Source organism: Lingula anatina, chromosome 8 (assembly GCF_051362555.1).
Source record: "Lingula anatina isolate TDL-2025a chromosome 8, LinAna3.0, whole genome shotgun sequence".
Classification (NCBI taxonomy): Eukaryota; Metazoa; Brachiopoda; class Lingulata; order Lingulida; family Lingulidae; genus Lingula; species Lingula anatina.
In genome coordinates this window covers 13,722,334-13,743,700 of record NC_141774.1, presented here as the reverse complement: position 1 = coordinate 13,743,700, position 21,367 = coordinate 13,722,334, and the positions used below count along the sequence as shown (strand labels likewise).

The 21,367-nt window shown below is 36.9% G+C and overlaps 3 protein-coding genes across 3 annotated transcripts in view; 2 read left to right on the top strand and 1 right to left on the bottom strand.

The window, feature by feature from the left end:
- Nucleotides 1-19,797, bottom strand: part of LOC147760410 (uncharacterized) — a 150,741-nt gene extending 130,944 nt beyond the window's left edge. The window contains exon 1 of the mRNA XM_087018771.1: nucleotides 18,943-19,797. The gene's annotated coding sequence lies outside the window, so the exon portion shown is untranslated. The remainder of the gene's footprint in view (nucleotides 1-18,942) is intronic.
- Nucleotides 7,796-12,603, top strand: LOC147760411 (uncharacterized). The gene is made up of 5 exons (XM_087018768.1): nucleotides 7,796-8,068; nucleotides 9,130-9,263; nucleotides 10,672-10,763; nucleotides 11,024-11,245; nucleotides 12,026-12,603. Exons 1-5 carry the CDS (start codon nucleotides 7,949-7,951, stop codon nucleotides 12,067-12,069), a joined length of 612 nt encoding a protein of 203 aa, XP_086874894.1. The 5' UTR covers nucleotides 7,796-7,948; the 3' UTR covers nucleotides 12,070-12,603.
- Nucleotides 13,431-18,174, top strand: LOC106166357 (uncharacterized). Its single transcript, XM_087018767.1, has 4 exons — nucleotides 13,431-13,571; nucleotides 15,238-15,371; nucleotides 16,197-16,288; nucleotides 17,933-18,174. Exons 1-4 carry the CDS (start codon nucleotides 13,440-13,442, stop codon nucleotides 18,172-18,174), a joined length of 600 nt encoding a protein of 199 aa, XP_086874893.1. The 5' UTR covers nucleotides 13,431-13,439.
- Nucleotides 19,798-21,367: the final 1,570 nt, after the last annotated feature.

The window sequence follows — 21,367 nt, the reverse complement described above, 5'->3', positions numbered from 1 at the left end:
TGCACGCGCGGGAAAAGGGCCGAGAAGGATGCAGTGTTTGACGACGAAGACGCCAATGGTGACGACAACATTGGCCGACAGGAGTTCGATCCTGATCTGCAGTAGCTCTGATATACGAGGATGAAAAGGGCAGGAATTTTTTACATCCTTATTTGACATTTGGAAAATCATTGGGAATCGATCTTTCTCAAGAAGTTAACTTTCGAAATTCTTTGAAATTATGTAAAATAATATTGCTGTTTATATGAAATTCATATAGCATAGCAACAAGTGTCTTTGTGTTTCATTTACTTATTATAATTATTGTTTACTGGGTTTTGACACGCAATCTTGCATGTATTTCTAGGATTTTTTTTTTTTTTTTTTGATCGAGAAACGATATGGGCACATCGGCGACCTTTATCTCCGCCAGGTTCCACCTTCCCCTACCACACAGTATCCAAACGTGGTCCTTTTTCATTGACTGTTTGTCCCCTTCAAAAAGCAGCAAACTACTCTCTCTTGCTTTTTATAATCTCTCTCAATTATCACAAAAAGGGTGCTTTATGCATATGTCCAAACAGCCTTTTATGACTGAATAGATATTTTATGGCATTTAGATTGGTGAAATTAAAAAAATTAAAAAGATAAATAAATAAAAAAATAAATAACTCGATTTCAAGACCCAGCAAGTGTTATTCTAAAATAAGCACCAATTTTCAAGCACCAGAATATTCCACAAAGTCAATGCATGAGTTAAACCAAGAAGTTGTAGAGTAGAACTTCTTGATTAAGCAAAGAAACCAAACAGGTAAAGCATATTAATGGCCAGGTTTTATTATTTTTTTATATGTCAAAAGTTCATCAAGTGTGAGCCTCGCTTAAGGTGGTGTAGGAAAAAAAAACTGCCATTAAAATATTGGGATGAATTTAAATATCAGCCTGGTCCATCTGGAGTTGGGAATTATTGTGTTAAAGTATACGATGTGAGATTTAAACACCTTCTAAGTTCATGAATTACTTCTCGTTGATTTTATTTGAGGATAATTATAATTTTTAAAACATAAATAGAAAGATGAATGGCCTTAATCAATATCGCCAAAAATAAATCATATTCACCGTCCCTTGCCCACCCTTGGTAGTGAGCCATCTTGGCACTGTCTGTAAAGTCGCGCGATATCTGTTAGTCGAGACATTGTAGTGCGAAACATTGTTTGGATCTCCTTTTTCCAAAATTGTTACAGTGTTCTAAAGAGCGTCAGGAAAGAAAAATGAAGATAAATGCCGTTTACCCCAGGATAACTCCATAAATGTGATTTTGGAATGAAAATCTTCATTTGTGTACATTAAAGTTGAAATGCCTATTTAGCTTTGTTTTAACCCATATTAGCCGTTACTAACGAGCTAAATTAAGGGCCCTATTGGGTATTATAGTTACCCGTGAAAGCCACTGATTTATCTTCCGAAATAGGTGAAACGTTCACAGCGTGAGCGTTGAAGCCCCCCATTCCCCTGCCCCGACTGGTAAATGCGGCCTTTTATTCTTCGTCATTATTCAGACGAAGGCATTGTTGTTATACCCAGACTTACATTTTCAATGAGATACTAATTGAGTTTTTATTGCAGGGAATTGTGAACTGTGAACACCCCCCCCTACAAAAAAAAAAAAAAAAAAAAAAAAAAAAGGGACACACGAGCTTGCATGAGCCTTAAAAGAATAACCTTTTAAACAAAGTGGTCTATCAGGAATTCTACATGCACTTCACAGTATCTGAAATATAAATATAATGTCTGAGTGGTTGATCACATAAACTTGCACACGAATGGTATTAAATTACATGAAAAGTGAAAAAAATGATTTAGTAAAATACTTAAAACTACATAATATAATAGGTAATATCACGCAGTTACCTATTTAGGGTGTGTCGGGGGGGGGGGGGGGTCCTAACCTTCCCTCTTCAATTTCTGAAAAAATCACACCAGTGGTCCCTCTTAAAATTGCAATTTAGGTCAGCTGAATCATAGTTCTAAACCGTACCGTTTGATAACCTTCGTATATACTAGCATCTATGAAGGAAAACAAATACAATTTGTCTCCAAGAGACACATATAGCGGCCACAGGTCTGTATGGTCTGTTTTTACACGCCTTGAACACTGTAAATTAAGTTCTAAATAATTTTGATAAAAACGAGAGAGAATTGTACAGTGAAAGGCGAATTCATATTGACGATAGTTTTATAATCAAAATTGACAGAAGAAATGGACCTTTTTTTAGTAATACGTTTTCAAATAAAAGGCTATAAGTGTATAAACTTTTCAAGACTACCGGTATAAGAACATATGTCTTGGGTACTGCTGGAGAGAGAGAGAGAGAGAGAGAGAGAGAGAGATATTATCTCAATTGCACTGGTTTCATTTGATACAAGTAGTCCTATGATCTACGAAAACGAATTAAGTTTTATAAGCTGTTCATCGTAATTTCTAATTTTCACACTTTTTACCCCTATGAATGTATTTCAATTATTCAACACGATTCTCCATTCATTCTGCATTGCATTCCCGTATAAAATAGATCAAAGTAGTCTCTGAATTGAAAGTTGTTGGTACCAGTATTATAATATGCGATTTCAATAAAAGATGTATGAGACGCTTTCATAGAAAAAACCTCATATGTCTAGACATTCAGTCCGTCAGTTTAATTTTTTTAATTGGTTGAATATATGAATGTGAAGGTTGTCAACATTTGTAAATTCTGCCTAGAAGTTTTAAAAGTAATGTTAGACTAGTAAACTGAGCACAAAATTTGGTCTAACCCAGGACTAATTGCAAAAAAAAAAAAAAAAAAAAAAAAAAAAAAAAAAAAAAAAAATGTAATGACGTTTTTTAGAAAGCTAAATATCCAAATTTTAACATGTTAGATTGTAGGTAGTGGTTTGTAAGGCAGTTTTTTTCAAGAGGACCGTCAATATATTATGTCACTTTAGGTAAAGGGGGTCTTTATATTTTGGGAGTATTTTTTCTGGAATAAACGAGATTAAGACCTTGGAATATATCCGGTCTTACAGACAAAGAACACTTTGTCGAAAAGAAAATAAAAACTTATTTAATATAAATTTTTTATCAAAGGTCTTTGGCTTTGGGACAAAGGTCAGGTAAAGGTCATTTACACAGATTTTTACCTGAAATGTTGACCGCCAGGAAGAGTATTCATAAGGTTTTATAAGACTTAATTTTATAAACAGTTTTTTATCAGTAGGGACTCAGTGCCAAAAAAGTGTTATGAGGTATATGAGAAAGCTAAATATCCAAATTTAAATATATTTAAAATCTAGAAAAATCTAAGTGGTGGAAAAAGGTTTTTAAGGCAGCTTTTTTCCAAGATGGCCACCATTATATTGTGTCACTGTAAGTAAATGGTGTCGTTCAATTTAGGTAGTATTTTGCTAAAATAAATGAAGTTAAAACCTAAAAAGATACGCAAAAGTAAAGAAATAAAATAAAGTTGAATTAAAAGGACATTTTCACTGAAAGGAAAACCTTATTTAATAGGAATTATTTACCAAAGTGAAAGGTCAGGCAAAGGCTAAAACGTTGCCTAAAATTGCAAATTATGTTTTTAAAGATATGCAATGGATTTTTTTAGCGTTAACTATAATCATTATATCATTCGCAACAACTCTGTGAGGTTTGGCTGCGAAATATAGCTCTCTTGGAGAAATGTGAGTCATAGTGTGACAAATAAGGATTCTGAATAAGTGGACAGGACAGAACTTCTCATCATTCTGGGAACAAATATTTATTTGCTAATACCATAAATCAATTATATATGGAAAATAATATTTTTTGTATTATTTATTATGCCCATCTATGTACCTGTTCAAAGCATTTTCCAATATGGTCGTCAGCAAGAGTATTCATAAGGCTTCATAAATAAAAAAATCCAAACAGTAAATCTTCAGTAATATTCAACTCAAGAATGTTGTTTTACCCTCTTTATAAATAATATTGATGAATAAATAATGGAGGTATTAACAGTAAGTTTTGTAATTTATTTTTAAAAAGTTGTACAGGTGTACAGTCAACAGTAGCACCAAACACAATGTCAGTCTTTTTTTTTAGGCGGACTGGAATTTGCATCAATTGGACAAGCAATCATATAATTAGCTAGGCCAAATGTACTGCTGGTCCGAACAAATAGGTTTTAGTGAAGAACTGCATAAACATTTTGGAAACTAATTGCATGGATTCTGTTGCTCCTACTCCTAATAGTAAGATATGAGAAGGACTCCAGGGCCACACAAGGGACAGAATCCCGGAGTATTTGTTACCACATTCACCAACATGGAAAACCCAAATATCTAGGAATCGGAACCTACCAGAAAACCAACTTATTGTGGAAACTGTCCTTACCTGCTTTCCAGCCACAGCCCAAACCACTATGGGATTTTTACATGGGCAAGTGGTGACTAGAGGGAATCACCCAGAAAAGGCATCTGTCATGTTTCTTCCTCTGGTAGATATGGCTCTACAGAATTCTCATGCATCTTCTCCACATTGAATTTAATGTGTTCACGTGTTCAACATTACAGGGCCACCCCCAGTAATAACCTGTGATCAACCACTGTGGTGGAAGGACCATACTACTGTTGAAAGTGAACCAGAATCCAATATACTACCATCTCCAGTTGCAAGGCTTGATGGCTTCCACAAAGAGATGAGCTACCTTTGGTGCATATGTCAGTTCATGACAGGAGCAGGACTGTGACAGCTTCTTGAAACCGTATTTGCTGCCAATACAGTAAGTCACATGATTTCCAGGGAAGGCTCTGGCTAGGGCAATGAGGACCCAGCTATAACTTGATCTAGCCCTCATTGCATCTCTCATCTTCAAGCTTTTATGGGAGAATGCGTCAGGCACTGGTGCTCAACAATAAGAAGCACAGCACAGTGAAACACAGCGTGCAGATGTCATTGAAGGCACTACTATATTTAAATATATCTATATACTATTTGGAATGGTTGTGCTCTTGTAAATTGTGAATACATTTTCAGTGATATAATTTCTTTTCTTGAAAGAAATGCTAGAGTTAGCTCTTTGAGTGATATGATTTTAAAGATTGTGGGTGACAACTTTGTAATGTTAAGAAGTTGTGCTTTGAAGTGCATTTATTATCATTGTTTGTCTGAATATCTCTTTGGAAGCATAATTTACAATTTGTAAACCAGGAATACCCGATTGTCTCATCTAAAGCATTTAGCACAAGTGAAGTCTCATCTAACAAAGTGAGCGATTTGATTTGATTCCATTCATTGCAACAGTGTGAGAATGATGGACTGGAAATACAGAAGCAAGCCTATTTAGGATTTGTTGTCATGAAGCACGTTCCCCGATTCATAAATGTCGAGAATGAGGTAATTATGCATATTGAATTGGAAACATATTTTAACGAGGATTTAACATTGATTTAACAAGGGGAAAAACAGTTGTGCATGCCTTTATTGCCTGAAAAGTTTTCTATTGTGAAATGAATCTCCATTTGTCTATATGTATACTATTTCCAGTAACACCCTGACTTGCAGAGGACGTTGAAAACACTGAAGTCGGCTCTAAAGAAAGAAGAAATGGCAAATTGCGTTAGGCTGTAGGGGACAGTGGTTCAGAGGGGGCAATACCTCCCTCTCCTCCTTCATATAGATTGTATTTATATCTAGGCTTTTATTTATTCATTTTGTATTCATTTTCTCTTTTTTTTTTTTTGGGGGGGGGGGGGGGGGCGGTAAGGAAAAGTTGGTATTTTTCATGCTCCCAGGCCATCAGAAGTGTATCAGTTTTCCGTCAATTATCGTTTGATAGAGTAAAACAGTCTGCACAGATAATTACCCTAGATGCACGTACACGTAGGCCTTCAACGCAGCGATTCTAACATTTTTCTCATCCTATGATCCTGTGTTACCATTGTTCAGGGGACACTGAGAGTTTTGGACTGTGTTTAGATTCAAACATCACACCAACAGGATCTATCCAACTCTGCGGGGAGTTCTCGCTAAAGTGGATTCAGTAATCTGATTTATTGTCTGACGTACCTCCCCGAGCAGCTACAGGTAATTAATATACCCCCAGCAACTAGAGACGTGTCAGACATTTAAACCAATTACAATTATTGCATATAAGGAAAATCTCTCATAGAGTTGGGTCGATCCAGCCATGACTTTAGGAGAGTAGTTGGAGAAGGGGTCTGGGTGGTGACCAGAGAATGGAGATAACAAGTCGGGAAAGAGAACGATGCCATTTTGAACATAGTTAAACATGAGGTAAGAACGTGGCTAAGGTAAGGACTTTCGTTGTCTGCCTCAGGCACTTTTGCCAGGTATTCTACCGCTAAGGCTAAGATCTTCTAATCACTCTTTTCTGATGCAATGTCCCAAACTTCAGTTGTCTTTCTCTGACAGTGTTGAGAAGCTGTCTTTTTTGGTCAATCAGTTTAACGACCTCTTCTTTTGTAACATGATCAATGTAGGAGATTCGGAGCATTCGCCTGTAGAACCACAATTCAGCTGCTTCAACGTTAGGTTGAGTTTCTGCTGTCAAAGTCCAAAACTCACAGCCATACAGAAGAGTAAACCAAACATGGGTTTTAAGGAGGCGGGTCTTTATCTGTAAGGAGAGCCTATGATCCTTGAAGATTGGGCCGAGGGGGGTGAATGTATTTTGTCGCTTGACCAATTCTTCTTTGGATTTCTCTCTTGCAACAGGCGTTGGGTGTCACACGGACCCCAAGATAGTTGAATGAGGAGACCTGGTCGATGGGAGTGTTCCACTAAAGCAACCTGCAAAGTGGTGTGACCTCTGATTTTGAAACCACCATGGTTTTTGTTTTCTTGCTGTTGACATGTAGTCCAAGCTTTGCTCTGGAGGCAACGGCAGCATCGAAAAGATTTTGGAGATCCTCACTGAATGTATCTAAAATAACTGTATCATCGGCATAGCGGAGATTGTTTATCCTGACACCATTGACTGTGACTCCTTCCGGACGATCCTCCAGATCTCTCAAGATCATTTCGGATTATAAGTTTAAAAGGTCTGGGGACATGACACAGCCCTGACGCAATCCTCTTTTGATGGGGAACCAGTTGAGGAAGGCGGACTGCTGCAAGTTGATCGCAGTAGACTGATCTCATAACCCGCATATCTTTGTCACCTATTTGAATTTTTGGAAGCATTCTGAAGAGCTCCTCATGTCGGATCTTGTCAAATGCTTTTTGATTGTCGATGGAAACCATGTACATGTCTTGTTGATGTAGTAGGGTTCTCTTGCTGAGCATTCTGAGAAATATGGCATTTCTGGTGTCTCTGTCTTTCATGAAACCAAACTGGTAGGGTGGAATTTCTGGCAGAATTTTGCGTTAAATTCTTTGTAAGATGGTTTTCAATAGGATTTTGAGAAAGTGGGACATCAGGCTTATTGTGCGATGACTTGAGCAATCAAGTGTCCCCGGGGCTTTTGGTAGGGTGATGAAGATGGATTTGAGCATGTCCTTCGGAAAATTTCCAGTCTCATATATTTCACTGACTAGATTCCAAATCATGCCAGTACCTTCTTTTGCAAGGGCCTTGAACATCTCTGTGTATAATGTGTATATGTATGCATATAATATACTGCAAAACCATATGCCCATCGCATACACGTGTTCTCTATATCAGAGACCACTGAGAACGATGTAGACAGTCTACGCCGATAATACACGCTTTTTAGCAGATTTGAAAAAGAAATTACAAACGTTTTCTTTTCAATAATTGTGTTTTGTTGCAGCTTAGATCAGCCTCTATGTTTTTCATATGTTTGTGCATAAGCAGATACCAGTATGCACTGACAGAATTTGATAGTTTGGTTCGTCTGCAGGTATATAACTGCTATGGTTTTAACGCAACACTAGACTATTTAAACCGTTGACGATTGTGGAATAACCATGACTGGTCTTCTGTTCTTCGTTTTCCTCGTTTTTTGTGTAGTTTCTTGTCAGAGTGTCCGTGAAGGTGAAGTGAAACATTGCAATCCTCGTGGAATGCAGAATATGGAACCGGAAAAGGTGAGCAGATAGTTAAAGGCAGATGGCCTGACCAAGGGATGAATTCCATGTTTAATCACAGTGTTCTTGTTCATTCATTCATGAAAGGTAGTGTGTCCTTAAATTCCATATTTAATGGTATTCAATAATTGAATTAATTCTATTTTGTCGAGCGACTTATTTCTAATTTTTTCCACAGAATGAGTTATTGTTTGTGTCTTTATATCACAAAAACTCCATAACCGTACTTTCGTTTGTATTCAAACTAATAAGGAGCTTTACCGGTAATAAATAAAGCTTTAGTTTGAGTTCGCTAACAATCATCATTACTTTTTAGGTTTTGTTTAGTAAAAAGGCAGGAACCCAGTACGATTTTCAAAAAAAAAAAAAAAAAAAAAAAAAAAATTATTGGCACACTTTGGTGTTTTGTAATTCTGTTTCCTATGTATTTTATGCATTTTTCAACCCAATACGTCTGGCATTGTATAAATGTTGTAACGTTAAAAAGTAAATTTTAATTGTATCTTATTTATTTTGAGGCTACTGGAAATGAATTTTCCTATCTTGTGATTTAAAAATAAGTATCAAATTAGCAATCTGCATTTGTGCATGTCATTTAAGTGCATGGTATTTAGTCCACTGAAGTTTATCTTGTTTTCCAAGACATCCTTGAGATTTTCAGTTATATCTGAACTTTTCTGGCAAACGTTTCAATTGCACTGCAGCTATTCAGATTTCAATTACGTCCATATTCTACTGCTTGTATGAGCTTTTAGTGCAAATGTGGCGGTTGTTTTTCCAATAAATTCCTGCCTTTCTATCTTTCAAATTTGGACAAAACGTGCCGCACCAACAAAATAAATGCGTTGTTATTGTCCAAAATAGATAAATATATTTTTCTACGTATCTTGATTGTTCGCAAATTACAACGGCGACCATAAAATTTAACCCAATTTTAAAGATTAGTTTGAATACCACAGCTAAAAATACAAATTTTGCCTGCCACCGATACACCGACATACATTACTGTAAGCGTTGACCAAAGCACGGATATCCGGGTATAATATATATTTCATTTCTAGATGACAGGCATCTGGTACGGTTACCTATGGCGACGCCATCCCATGGTGCCGGATGACCATCTTTTAACGGAATACGCTCCCTACGTAACAGCGGGCGAAAATGGAACTTTGTCAATCCTTGTGGAAGCGTTGCCGTACGTACAACATTTCTAGTCCTACCCAACTACCAGACTCGGCACCGAATGATCCTGAATTCACAGGTATATCGGACCGCACTACCCGTTTTCAAGGTGTGCGTCAGTATGCTTTTCGAAGTATCAGACGCGACACTGCTCTTGCCTATATCTCTCTGCGTGGTTGGAAAGTAGTGCATCTCATCCAAAAATTTGTTCCGGGGTATGATGGTGTGAAATACGTACTGACACACACCTTGAAAACGGGTATTGTGGTCCGATCTAACGGTGAATTCGGGATCATTCGGTGCCGAGTCTGGAAGTTAGGTAGGCCTGATTTCAGTAAAGTGTAAATGAAGCCCTTATCATTCAAACAAAACGTTTTCAAAAGATAACATGCATTGCAGCCCTGATCATTTCAGCGAACGATACGTACTGTATTGTACAATAATGTATAACAACACCTTAAGCATAATGAAACGATGTGTCCCAACTGTTATTATACAATTAAAAGGCACCAGTATAATGTGTTGCTTCCAATGTATTTATTTCTACATAAAATTAGACGAGTTTTGTGTATTGATAAGAACACGCTAGCAGATATCTCCTAACATTACAGCCAACACACGTGGTTGGGTGAAATTTCCCTACTTATGCCACTCAAAATAAATAAATAAGCCCTTGGCCATTTACTGACGCCAAAACTAAAGGTATCCCCTCGAGCTCCCCATTTCATTCTGTTATAAAAAATTAAAATGTTTACTCTGCAAACAAGTGAGTTAAATGTTGTATCAGATCACGGACAAAATTCCCTAATTTTATCCATGGTCAGATTAAAAGTTTCTGAGCATATAATTTTTACTTTGGAGCAGTTTGATAAAGACAGATAAATGCAGGGGTACATACAAAGAAGCTATCCCAGTCTGCTGTTGAGGAATACTTAAAGCACTCTCCTGTCAAAAAACAATAGGTCGCGCCGTGCTTTATTTCGTGTAAAGTCACGTCATCCACGAATGGTTCCACGCACCAATGCACAGGGTTAATTACTCGTGCTTTAAACCAGATAAAGCACTCAGCGCTGAGCTTTACGAGAAATGGAACAGATAATTGTCTCGGCTTCGCCTCGCCAATTACCTGCACTATTCCTCGTAAAGCTCAGCGCCTCGTACTGTATCTATACCATAAACGCGTTTCCTTTTTCCCCGCTTGAATGATAAGCGCAGCGCCAAGCGTAGTTCTCTCCTCTATTTTTTTGCATGGCGTTATAGTTTAATGTTTAAATAATATTGCAGATACCTTTTCTCATGGTTATAAAACAAAGTCGTGATCATCTTCATTCTACAAAAAAGGTTGCAGTGCAGAATTACAATGTATTGTATGCTTGACAAAGAATATCCAAAAAGGAAAGCATATGCTCCTTTCATTTTAGGAAAGACGGACAAGCGTGTATAGTTATCAATGAGCTCTCTAGCCTACAACCCACAGGGCAGTCTGGGGTATACGCCTTTGGTCCACCAGACAGTGAGTTATTCTTTATTCGTCAACAAAGATAATTTATGTATTTATTTCCCCCACTCAAAAGGGACATCTATGATATTAGGCTATAAAATGATTTCGAAACAAATTTTAGTAGCCTTTTTTTCTGGCAGCATTAACTAAGACGAACAACTGTATAAGAATTAAAACCATCATTATTTTTTATACATAGACCCTGTTTCTCATTTTGCATATTACTCTTAGCCGTTTTTCAGACCTAAATCCAGTTTCTCATTCCATTGCAGGCAAAAACCATTTTAAGATTATATACACGGACTATGACAACTCCCTGGTCTCTGTTATTTGCTACGGAGAGGATAGGCAGGGGTGGTGTGAGAAAGAAGCGATCCAGATTTGGGGTCGAAGTCCTGACCTGGAGCCTGTTTACGCTTACCGCGGAATGAAGATGATTGACACAAGGTTGTGTAAATCTTTTGAAGGGTTCCGTTTCTCGGAACACGAAAAAGGTAAATGTATATTTCCTTTTAGGAATATAGAAGGAATCCTGTACCCCCCCGCCCCGCCATAATATTGGGTCGTCAATACTAGGGGCATAGTGACCAAGAATATATGGGTAATGGTCGAAAGCTCTAGGAAAAAAATTCACAAATCCTAAAATTGGTTAAAATACTTTAAAATATGTAAAGAATGTTGTAAAATAGATTACTTGATTCACTTATCTCTTTTTCTTTGATAGCTGTTTTTCATGCTCTTTCACTTCTGTTGTCGCTTTACGTTGTAGCCCTGTGGTTGCTTTGATTCCTCAATCATTAGTTTATTATTATTATTATTATTATTATTATTATTATTGAGTTCATGGTTTCAACTCCTTTTGTCAGTCCATTATTCATCATACTAACTCAAAAAGCTGTGGATGAATTTTGATGAAATTTTAAGGACAGATAAGAAATGAGCATTAAGACTTTGGTGATGATACATTAGTCAACTAATGGTCCATTATCAGTCAGTGCTTTTCTAATTATCATTATTATCATTACGGGAATTCCTTTCATTAATTGCATGTATTCGTGTCTGTGCCTTGATATTTGAACAGAAAGTCATCTGTATTCTTGGCTGTAATTGGAATTTACCAAGTATGTGCTTGCATTGTAGCTTCGATATTGCCTGAAGTATTGTTGGTAATGACACAGTTAGCTAATGTAATTCTGGTCCCTATGACGCTCAATGATACACGCTGTCCTGAGTATACGCTCTTTTTAAAACGTTTATTAATATTTCTGTTTCAGCCTGCCACCTTCGAGAGGAAGAAACTCGCATGGGAGGTGGATAATTCGCAGTGAGCCTCGCAGGCAGTTGCATGCTATTATCCAATCATATGCCATAGCGAGGCAGCTTCGAACATAATGTAAAGCATCTGCACATCCAGTTTAATTACTAGCAATTTTCTCCTTATTAGACTTTGAATGCCTTTAAGCACCAAGGAAATCCAGAGAAAGATGGATGTACCCTTTGTGTTGCAAAAGCGACCAACACATGCAGTGAGACAAGCGCGTTCACTCGTTTTTTTTTTTTTTTTCTCGCTTTTTTAATACTATGTCCTATCTGCTAGTCAACTTCTCCCATGAACCTGGGTGAACTAAAATCACCTGGTGACTAGTGCTGGTTTTCTATAATATTATATTCAGAAACCTTTTAAGCTTTAAAATAAACACAGCTTATGGCAAATATATTTTATTTTTCTTTTTATTCTAAGAAGAAAAAAAAAAACGCAATTTCATGTTTTGACATTGTTAAAGTTTTTTATCTTTAATTGATTTAGAAATGACCATTTCTTACTTGTGTGATTCGTTGACAGATGGATAGAAAGATAATAGAATACCTCCAGCACTCTTAATTTTGTACGGTTTCAACAGTATACAAAGATCCTGTTTCAGAACTATACAGGTTTTATAAAGGATATATATATTATTGTTATAGTTATTTTTATTCATTTAAATATTTCATTAATTTCTTTTGTTTAAATGCCTATATAATTTTTATGTTTAACGAACATAAATGGTGATACTTATAAACATCTAAATAAATATCTGAAATATCCCAGGAAGGCGAAAACCGGTCGGATTTTTCTCCTCCAACCCACGTTAACACTCCCAGGAACAGAAAAAAAAAAAAAAAACTATATTAATCCACCCGTGCCCGTACTTCTGAAACTAACAGACGAAAATATCTTTTAAAAAAGAGTAAAGGTTCTGTAAACTTCACGCTCGACTCTACCGGTAGTATGAATTGATGCTCAGATTGTACTTTACGCCAGAGGATACACACGTATAAAACATAAAAGTCCTTGGACTGAAGTTGCGTAGCAGTAAGCACATAATCCTCGGTGTACATGATTAACATTACTAATATGATGTACAGGCCATATTTCATAATATGTTGGTTTACATGGAGGTCACATAGCTATTTTTCTTCATTATCACAAAACGAAATATGTATTCATTGAACACAATAGCCCAGTTTTTTTCCTCAAATCATATTCCAAAAGATAAATGCAAAATTGGTATTCTTTTGTGAGGCTAAGAGAGAAATAAGCTAGACACACACGTAATTTGTATCGGCTGGCCTAATGCCAGTTGAATCTTGCACATTAACTCAGTATTTTGAACCTCGCTCTATTTGGACAGAGTCACAGGTCCTAGAATGGCTGTCTTGGTACGCGCCATTTTCTTTGCGCTGATAGTTGCTGTCGTAGGGGGATTGGGATATCCTAGAATATGTATTCCAGATACAACTCCCTTGATTAAGGGATTCCGAAATCTGGATGTAACTAAGGTAAGTGCATGTATGAGGCCATTCAGAATGAGAGTAGCCGAGTGCTAGCTAGGCCACGACCTAAATATGGCGGACCTACATGAAAGGAAGACTTAATCCTGCAATACCCGCACGAAAGTGCAGTAGTATAGAAGTAGCAAAAAAAAAAAAAAAAAAAAAAAAAAAACATTAACGCAGTAGTGCTGTGGAGCATATTTGCAGTAGAAATGCAGCATAGCCTACTGCAATTCTACTCCAAAAAGTACATAGGTTTGTACAGAGAGGTGCATTAATGCAGTAGATTAGCAGCATGCATATGATAGAAGCATGTTTCAAATATGCTAATTAGCTCCCAAATCGAAGCAGATTTGAAGCATGTTTGCAGTATGTTTGCAGTAGTCAACTGCGGTTTGCAGCATGATTGCAGTAGTCTACTGCGCTGGAGTATCTACTGCGTTTTCTTGCGGGTAGTCTCTCCGTCTCTCACACTGCTCCCCACTCGTCGTCCATCGACCGGTTGAATTGAGCCGATATTTAATTACTGTGCCCCTGCAGGGACGACATGTGGGGAGGTGTGTGAGAGGCGGAGAGACCATTAAAGGAGTACGTGGACTTCCTTCCATATAGGTCTGCCATATATAGAGGGACATTTACATCGGCATCATCCGAGACTGTTTGGGGGGGATGCTGCAATTACAAGGAATAAATGTTACTGGTTACAAACTCACACGGTTTTCTCAACGTCTTAAAATCCAACATGTACAATGTAGCAGGAAAAAAATTGAATATTGAAAGTCCGAATATTCATTTTGACCATGATACTGGTATATGGTTTAATAATTGTCACCTTGATTTTACGGCGGAAGTCAAAGGATTTGGTTTACAGTTTGAGTCCGTACCATTTGCCAGCTACAGTATTATGTTTAAGCAGATAAAGGCTAACGGCACATACGTCCACTTTGTAGTGGGCTTAAATTGTTAAATCGTTACCTAGCACAAACGTAAACTGAAAAGGAGTAAGGTTTTTTTTTTTTTTTTAGTGTTTACCCTGCCATCAGTTTCAAGATCTAAGTCTGAGATTAGCATCATCTATAATGTTTATAAGGCATCCATTGTACGTAGAAAGTTCAAAAGTGTACATAGGCTAATAATATCTCCCACATACACCAATTAATTTCAAATGTGCAGGCATACGGTAATATCTCGATATTTTAGTTTGCAAAAATGATTAAACTTAAAGATACATCATTTTATTACAAACAATAATATTGGTATTTAACATGTTTGCTGCTTTTACTGTATAAAGTAGAATATAGAGTAGTCTGTTTTTCTCATTTGTTGCTTCCACTCAAAAGGAATGTTTTAATTGGAAAAAATTGTCTTAAAATACAGTATCTTGAAAATTAACAATTTTGCCCAATGAAATGACTGAGTAATTACTGTAAATCGCCCGTTGATGGTTGTGAAATGGTCCGTTTTTTTCGCGTGATGTGCAATTTTTAGGTTAGATCTAGAGATCAAAATCTCTTTTTCCGAACTATATTTACTCATGAGATATTGCGATGTGACTAAGACATATTCTTTTAAATGTGTGACAAGAGAGCTATTGCCATTTTTTATTCACCTGTTTGCAAATGATAGGAATAGACAAGGAGAAGGACATTACATCGTTTGCATTTATTTCTAGCTTACGGGCATCTGGTATAGTTTCTTATGGAGACGGAACCCTCAGGTGCCGGATGACCGTGTTTTATCAGAATACACCGCCTACGTCACCGCCGGCAAAGATGGAGCATTATCCTTTCTTATCAGAGCGTTGCCGTACGTACTGTAATTCAGTTAATTATATAAATGGGATACATACTACAACCTTATCAATTTAGCGAAACAAATGTAGCATATCACATGGTTTTACAGCATATTTGGTATAAAGGAGTGTTCCCACTGTTAGTATTTTATGAGCGTTTTTATGTGTGTTAAACGAATAACTATGGAGAACACCAGGCAATAATTAATGCAAAAGACATAAAATTTTATTGCAACACCTGTGTTGAAGTTACTCTACAATGAATAATTTATCTCTGGGTCATTTACTGCCATCAAATGAAAAGGGTTTCAATCCTCCCGATTCTATTTTATTTCAGAATAAAAAAGCTTCCAAGTATTTTCCTTATAAAGAAGACGCATGTTAAGCTCAAATGTTATGCATGAACCAAGGAGCGGCTACATACCAGTTAATAAATGAATAATAAAACTACCCCAAGCTGATATTATATTATATTATATTATATTATATTATATTATATTATATTATATTATATTATATTATATTATGTGTTAAAATGACACTGCAGATGCCCTTTTCTACAGCATTAAAGAACAGACACGTACACCGGTATACAGGTGAAACATACCGCTTATACTTTAAGAAAAGGCAACAAAAGCAACACAGCAACAACAACAATAATAATAATAGTAAAAATGACACCAAATTATTTCCTTTTCACGGTTGTTAGATTTGAAATGGTTATAGTCGTTTTGTAGGCGGGGGTCGGAGCAGTTTAGAAAAAAAAAAAGCCGCATTGAACATGTATCATAAAATATCCCTTTTACAAATAAAATATCTGCATATTACTTTCATCTTAGGAAAGACGGACAAAAGTGCACAGACATCAACGAGGCTTCAAGCCTAGTTCCTACAGGGAATCCAGGGGACTTCTCCTTTGGTCCATCAGAGAGTGAGTTATTCTTTAATCATCAAGTAAAATAACTTTGTTCCTTATTTTTTTCATACTATGGGTCATTTGCTTCTGACATTTGTTTAAAAAATCGCGTTTTTAGGTAATTTAAATTTGCGTTGTTAACAGGATTTATTAAAGGGTCATTACCGGTAAAGTTAGGGGAGACCGGGGCTAGTTGGACCCCTGGGTAAGTTGGCCAGGCATCATTTTCTGAAACAGTAACCATGGGATAAAAAACAATGATCACATCATTTTGTAAATTAAAGTGACCGTATCAAAGTTTCGTTTAATAGTTTCATTAAGGCGCTGAGTCCAAATGAAAGAATTCTGCATCTTAAAGTAACCGTATTAAAGAAATATTAAAATTTATTTTTATAGGCTTTTGATCGAATATAATATATGTATAGGGCATCAAACTGAAGCTCATCGTTTCAATTTCACAGTAAGGTTCAATCTATGTTCATTCTAGCACCACAATTGCTGCAAACCTTTAAAACCAAAATGTGCACCCGGGGCTAGTTGGATCCCTTGACTCGGGGCAACTTGGACCCTCATATAGCCCACAGTCTTTTGCGCGCAACACAGCTACAGACCATTGTTAAAACAAATTCAATGGTTTGTTAAGTTATTACCAGTTTAAGACTGAATCTGTGAGTTTCTTTAAAAACCAAACTTTATTATTCGTTTTACATTCATTAAAAAACTGTTTTAAAGCGTTATTAGTTTATTTTCAATTAAAACAAAACAAGTTTAATTAATAAATATTTTGGTTCTTCCAACACATACAACGTTACGTACAGAAACCTCAATATACACTGCCTCATGTCTGCCTCATTTGAACTACTTATTCATCAAAGACTCAAAAATCAACTTAATAAAATCATTGTCGTTTACATGGGATACTCACTGCATTTTCGTATAAGGTGCCAACTGAAGTCAATTACGTTTTTTGTCAGATTGTGAGCCATCTGGCATTATATCTAAAAATAATGACGTACGTTGCATACGTAATTTAGTTTAAACCGGTTCTGTTGCTCTAATTCATTCCCAGTTGGCTCTAGAAGGCCAAAAGTGTATAATTGGGTCACCTAGCCCCGCTCTCCCCTATCCTTTCTACGTAGATCAAACTGGGCTTGAACTCTCGCTGAATGCAATCAGATAGATTAACACGCCTCCTGACGCTGCCAACACCCATAAAATCAGCAGCTTTCTGTGTATTCTGCTCAACGCCCAGAGCAAGTGTGTCAATCCCTCAATCCGTTTACATGCAATGAGAGCTCCCGCGCAGTTGGATCAATCTACGTATAACGTAGAACGAATGTTTCAATGGGAATGAGCCTTAAGATTTTTTAACAATGACAGATAAATTTGGGATATTGGTATTGGAGCATTACAATAGCTATCCATCCCAAATAGATGCAAAAAACCATTCCTAGGTTGCTTTTGGTCACAACATAAGAGACACAGTGGATAAGAATATTGTCTCAAGGCTTAAGTTATGTTCAACATAACAAATTAAAATAAAATAACCGAAATAATATTTCTTAAAATGGTACAACAGCTTTTTAATCGGTCGATACAATTTGGAGATTTTGCTAAGTCGCATTCCAGACTCTAAACTTGGGTAACATTCCTTTGCAGGCAACAACCATTTCAAGATCATCGACACGGACTACACCAACTATTTGTTGGTACTCAGGTGTTACGGGGAGGATAAGCAAGGAAGGTGTCAGAGAGACGCCATTCAGCTTTGGAGCCGCCGCGTGGGCCTGGACCCGATTTACGTATACTCGGGAATGAAGACCATTGCCAAACGACTGTGTAAAACGTTTGAAGGGTTCCGTTTTAGTGTACACAAGTTAGGTGAATATTTTTGGGTTTAGGCATGCATACTATTTTCCCCGCCGTAGTTTAACGTTATCGGCAGTAGGGCCCACGCTAATAATTACATGCTAATATTATAATATTATAATATTATAATATTCAGGTGCGGATTTAGGCCGTCTTCTGGGTCTTCAGGAAGACGGTCAGATTTTACAGTTTACATTGACGGCTATCTAATATTTTCTGTCGGAAGACGGTCAAAAATGGAGGATGGATTAACAAAGATAATATGGAAGACTGTCAGAAAATATATCTGGATCCGCCCCTGATATTTACTAACATTTTAGCCATGGTACGTTGCTTCTCCGAAAGGTTATGTGCGTTACATGATACAGTGCCGCCGGAATGTCCCCTTACCAAATGGCCGTATGGTTTCCCAACCCTGCCCCATATGGTCGAACAATAGAGGCCGTATGATAATTACAGGGTAGGGGAATCCCCAAGCAATCCTTATCGGACACCCAAATTAGTCGGTTCAACGAACACGGTCTGCCCCTTCTTAATTGCCTCACTTAAGGTTTCTATTATAGCTGATGCAAAGAGATTGCCATCGCAAACAATACCGGGTTATGTATCAACTGCAACATAAGACTCGAGTAAAGGCAAGTCAAATATTAGAACAAAACTCTGAAGAACAAATCAGGCTTAGTTTTAAAACACGTATAACAATTTTATTTGATGATAATAAGTCACGATCAACAAAAGCGTAGTTAAAATGGAAAATTTTAAATAGCTAATGCATCAAATAAATATCAATGTCTCATTACCTTTATTACATGTGTTGCTAGTTTAGTAGCCTGATGCACGACCTTCTCTCTCAAGTACCGCTGGAATCACCTTATTTAGGTGATTAATACATTTATTACTGTATAATACACTTTTCTGCGTTAATATGGTCATCTCCTCGTCTATAACGTTCATGTGGCGCAGGTCAACCTTTGAGGGACGTCCACTTCGTGGCTTATCTGCAATACCAAGCCCTTCGTAGTATTTCTTTAACGCATAGTAAATGGCTTGTCGCGACTCTTTATGGCCTTCATTTTCCATTTTTGCGGTCATGTTTTTAATTCGCACCCCTTGTTCTCGGAGGGCGATGATACGCAAACGCACGTAATCGCTAAGAGGCATCTTGGAATTGTGATGATTTGGAAAATTTGAGTGTCGATTTATACCGTTCACTTGGCAGGTGACACGATGGCATGGAAATCAGTGACATAAACATGTCATATTAAACAAAATACTTATTGGCCATTTAGGAAGTCCAGATACACAAACAATCCTGTTGACACGTGTCAGTTGATTTAGAATTATGTGCAATTGATTAGTTTGGATTGAAGAGCGTCATCGCAATGTTAACATTAATTTTAGACGACGCGTGTCACACAGTAGTGATTATGTAATAGTCAGGGCTTAATCACTGTGTTTACCCAGCATGAATAAAGCTAACCTGAACTGATTGTTAATTAATGTGAGATGACACGTGCCAACCAGTGAAGTTAGCCCGAGAGATTGTAATCCAGTTTTTTTAATTAATTTCTTTTGATGCGTTTAAGTATGAAGAAGGCTTTTGGTTAAGTTTGGGCTTTAGATCGTAAAGATGAACTATTCTTATCGGCTTGAATTACATATCAAACAATGATAGAGAAACATTTCCTACTTTGTGTCCTACAGAATCAAGGAATCAGTCTTTCGGCCGGCCACCCGTCGCCTTGACAAATAAAGAAATATTCGAAATTCGACAACGGGCCAGTTCCCCAGGCAACTTTTGCGTTCAGTTGATGGGAAGGTTGTTTACTATGGATGAACGAATACGAAAGGACAGAAATGTTACGGGTGTAGATGGGAGAGATCCTATATGCAAATATAGACTGAACTATATTAAAGATATGGCTAACAAAATGTTTATCACTGAAACAACTGACAAGTCTTTTTGGAAAAAATGCATTTCGTCTATGAACAAAACTAATAGAAATATAAGGACATACTATAAAAATAAATTTCAATCTTGTTAATAATGTGTATATAGTAAAGACCGTTTGAAGCCTAATAAATATTACATGTACAAGTAGTGTTTTATTTGATCTTTAATAAATTCATAAATTCATTTATTAAACTCTATGTAAATTCAATCAATTCATAGCTACAATGTACACGAAAATTGCTGTCATCACCGAATCTTTTTGGTAAAGCGACTTTTAAAAATCACTGTTGGCAAGTTCTTATACTTAAAATCTCCGTATCAGAGTAGAGTGATCAAAGTAGAGTGAAGCCACCGCGCATTAAAGGTAAATTAACGCTTAGACGAACACTTAATTGCGACCACGCTCACCTTCGATCTTTATCTCAGCGAGCTAGGGTTAGGCTCTTTTGTTAGCAGAAAGTTTGTCACGATAATTGCCCGACGGGCAGGGTATGGAACTATTGTTAACAGAAACCAAACAGCGTATGGATGACAATGTTATTTCCATAGTAACCGAGCCAGGCCGTCCGTACAACCCGCAGCGACCCGGAGGGTAAGTAAGGGGAGATTCCGGCGGCACTGTATTTAACCTATGCGCATTTCATTTATAAAGATAAAGCCAAACATTCGTTCATTTTGAAATATCAATTCGAATTCTGTTTCAGCTTGTAACCTCCGAGAGCAGGTAACCAAGAAATGATCTGCAATGAGCTTCACCGGCTATTATCCACCCTTTCTGTACGCTACAGCGAGGCATCTTCGAGGAAAACACAAAGCTTCTGCCAAGTCAGTTGGAAAACTAGCGTTATTTCTTATTAGACTATAAATGCCATTGTATAAATTAAATAGGTGTACCAAGAAAAAATCAGAGAAAGAGGAGTGTACACCTTATGCTACAAAAACGATCAATTTTTCAGTAAACCGACAAAGTTACCTCGTTTTCTTCACTCTTTCTTTGATTTAATACTTTGTCCTATCTGCTACACAGCTGTTTCATAAACCTAGGTGTACTAAAACTACCGATAGACTAGTGCTATATATTCGGAAGTCCTTTTCAGCTTTACTTTGAAATAAAAATCAGCTTATTGAAATTATAACTTATTTTGGTTATCTTTCTACAGAGAAAAAAAGACCCAAATCCATTTTTTGTGCACTTTTTACTTTTCAATTAATTTACGTTACCTCAGAAATAATAACTGTTTTTTTTTTCTAGAGCTCGTAGATAGATAGAT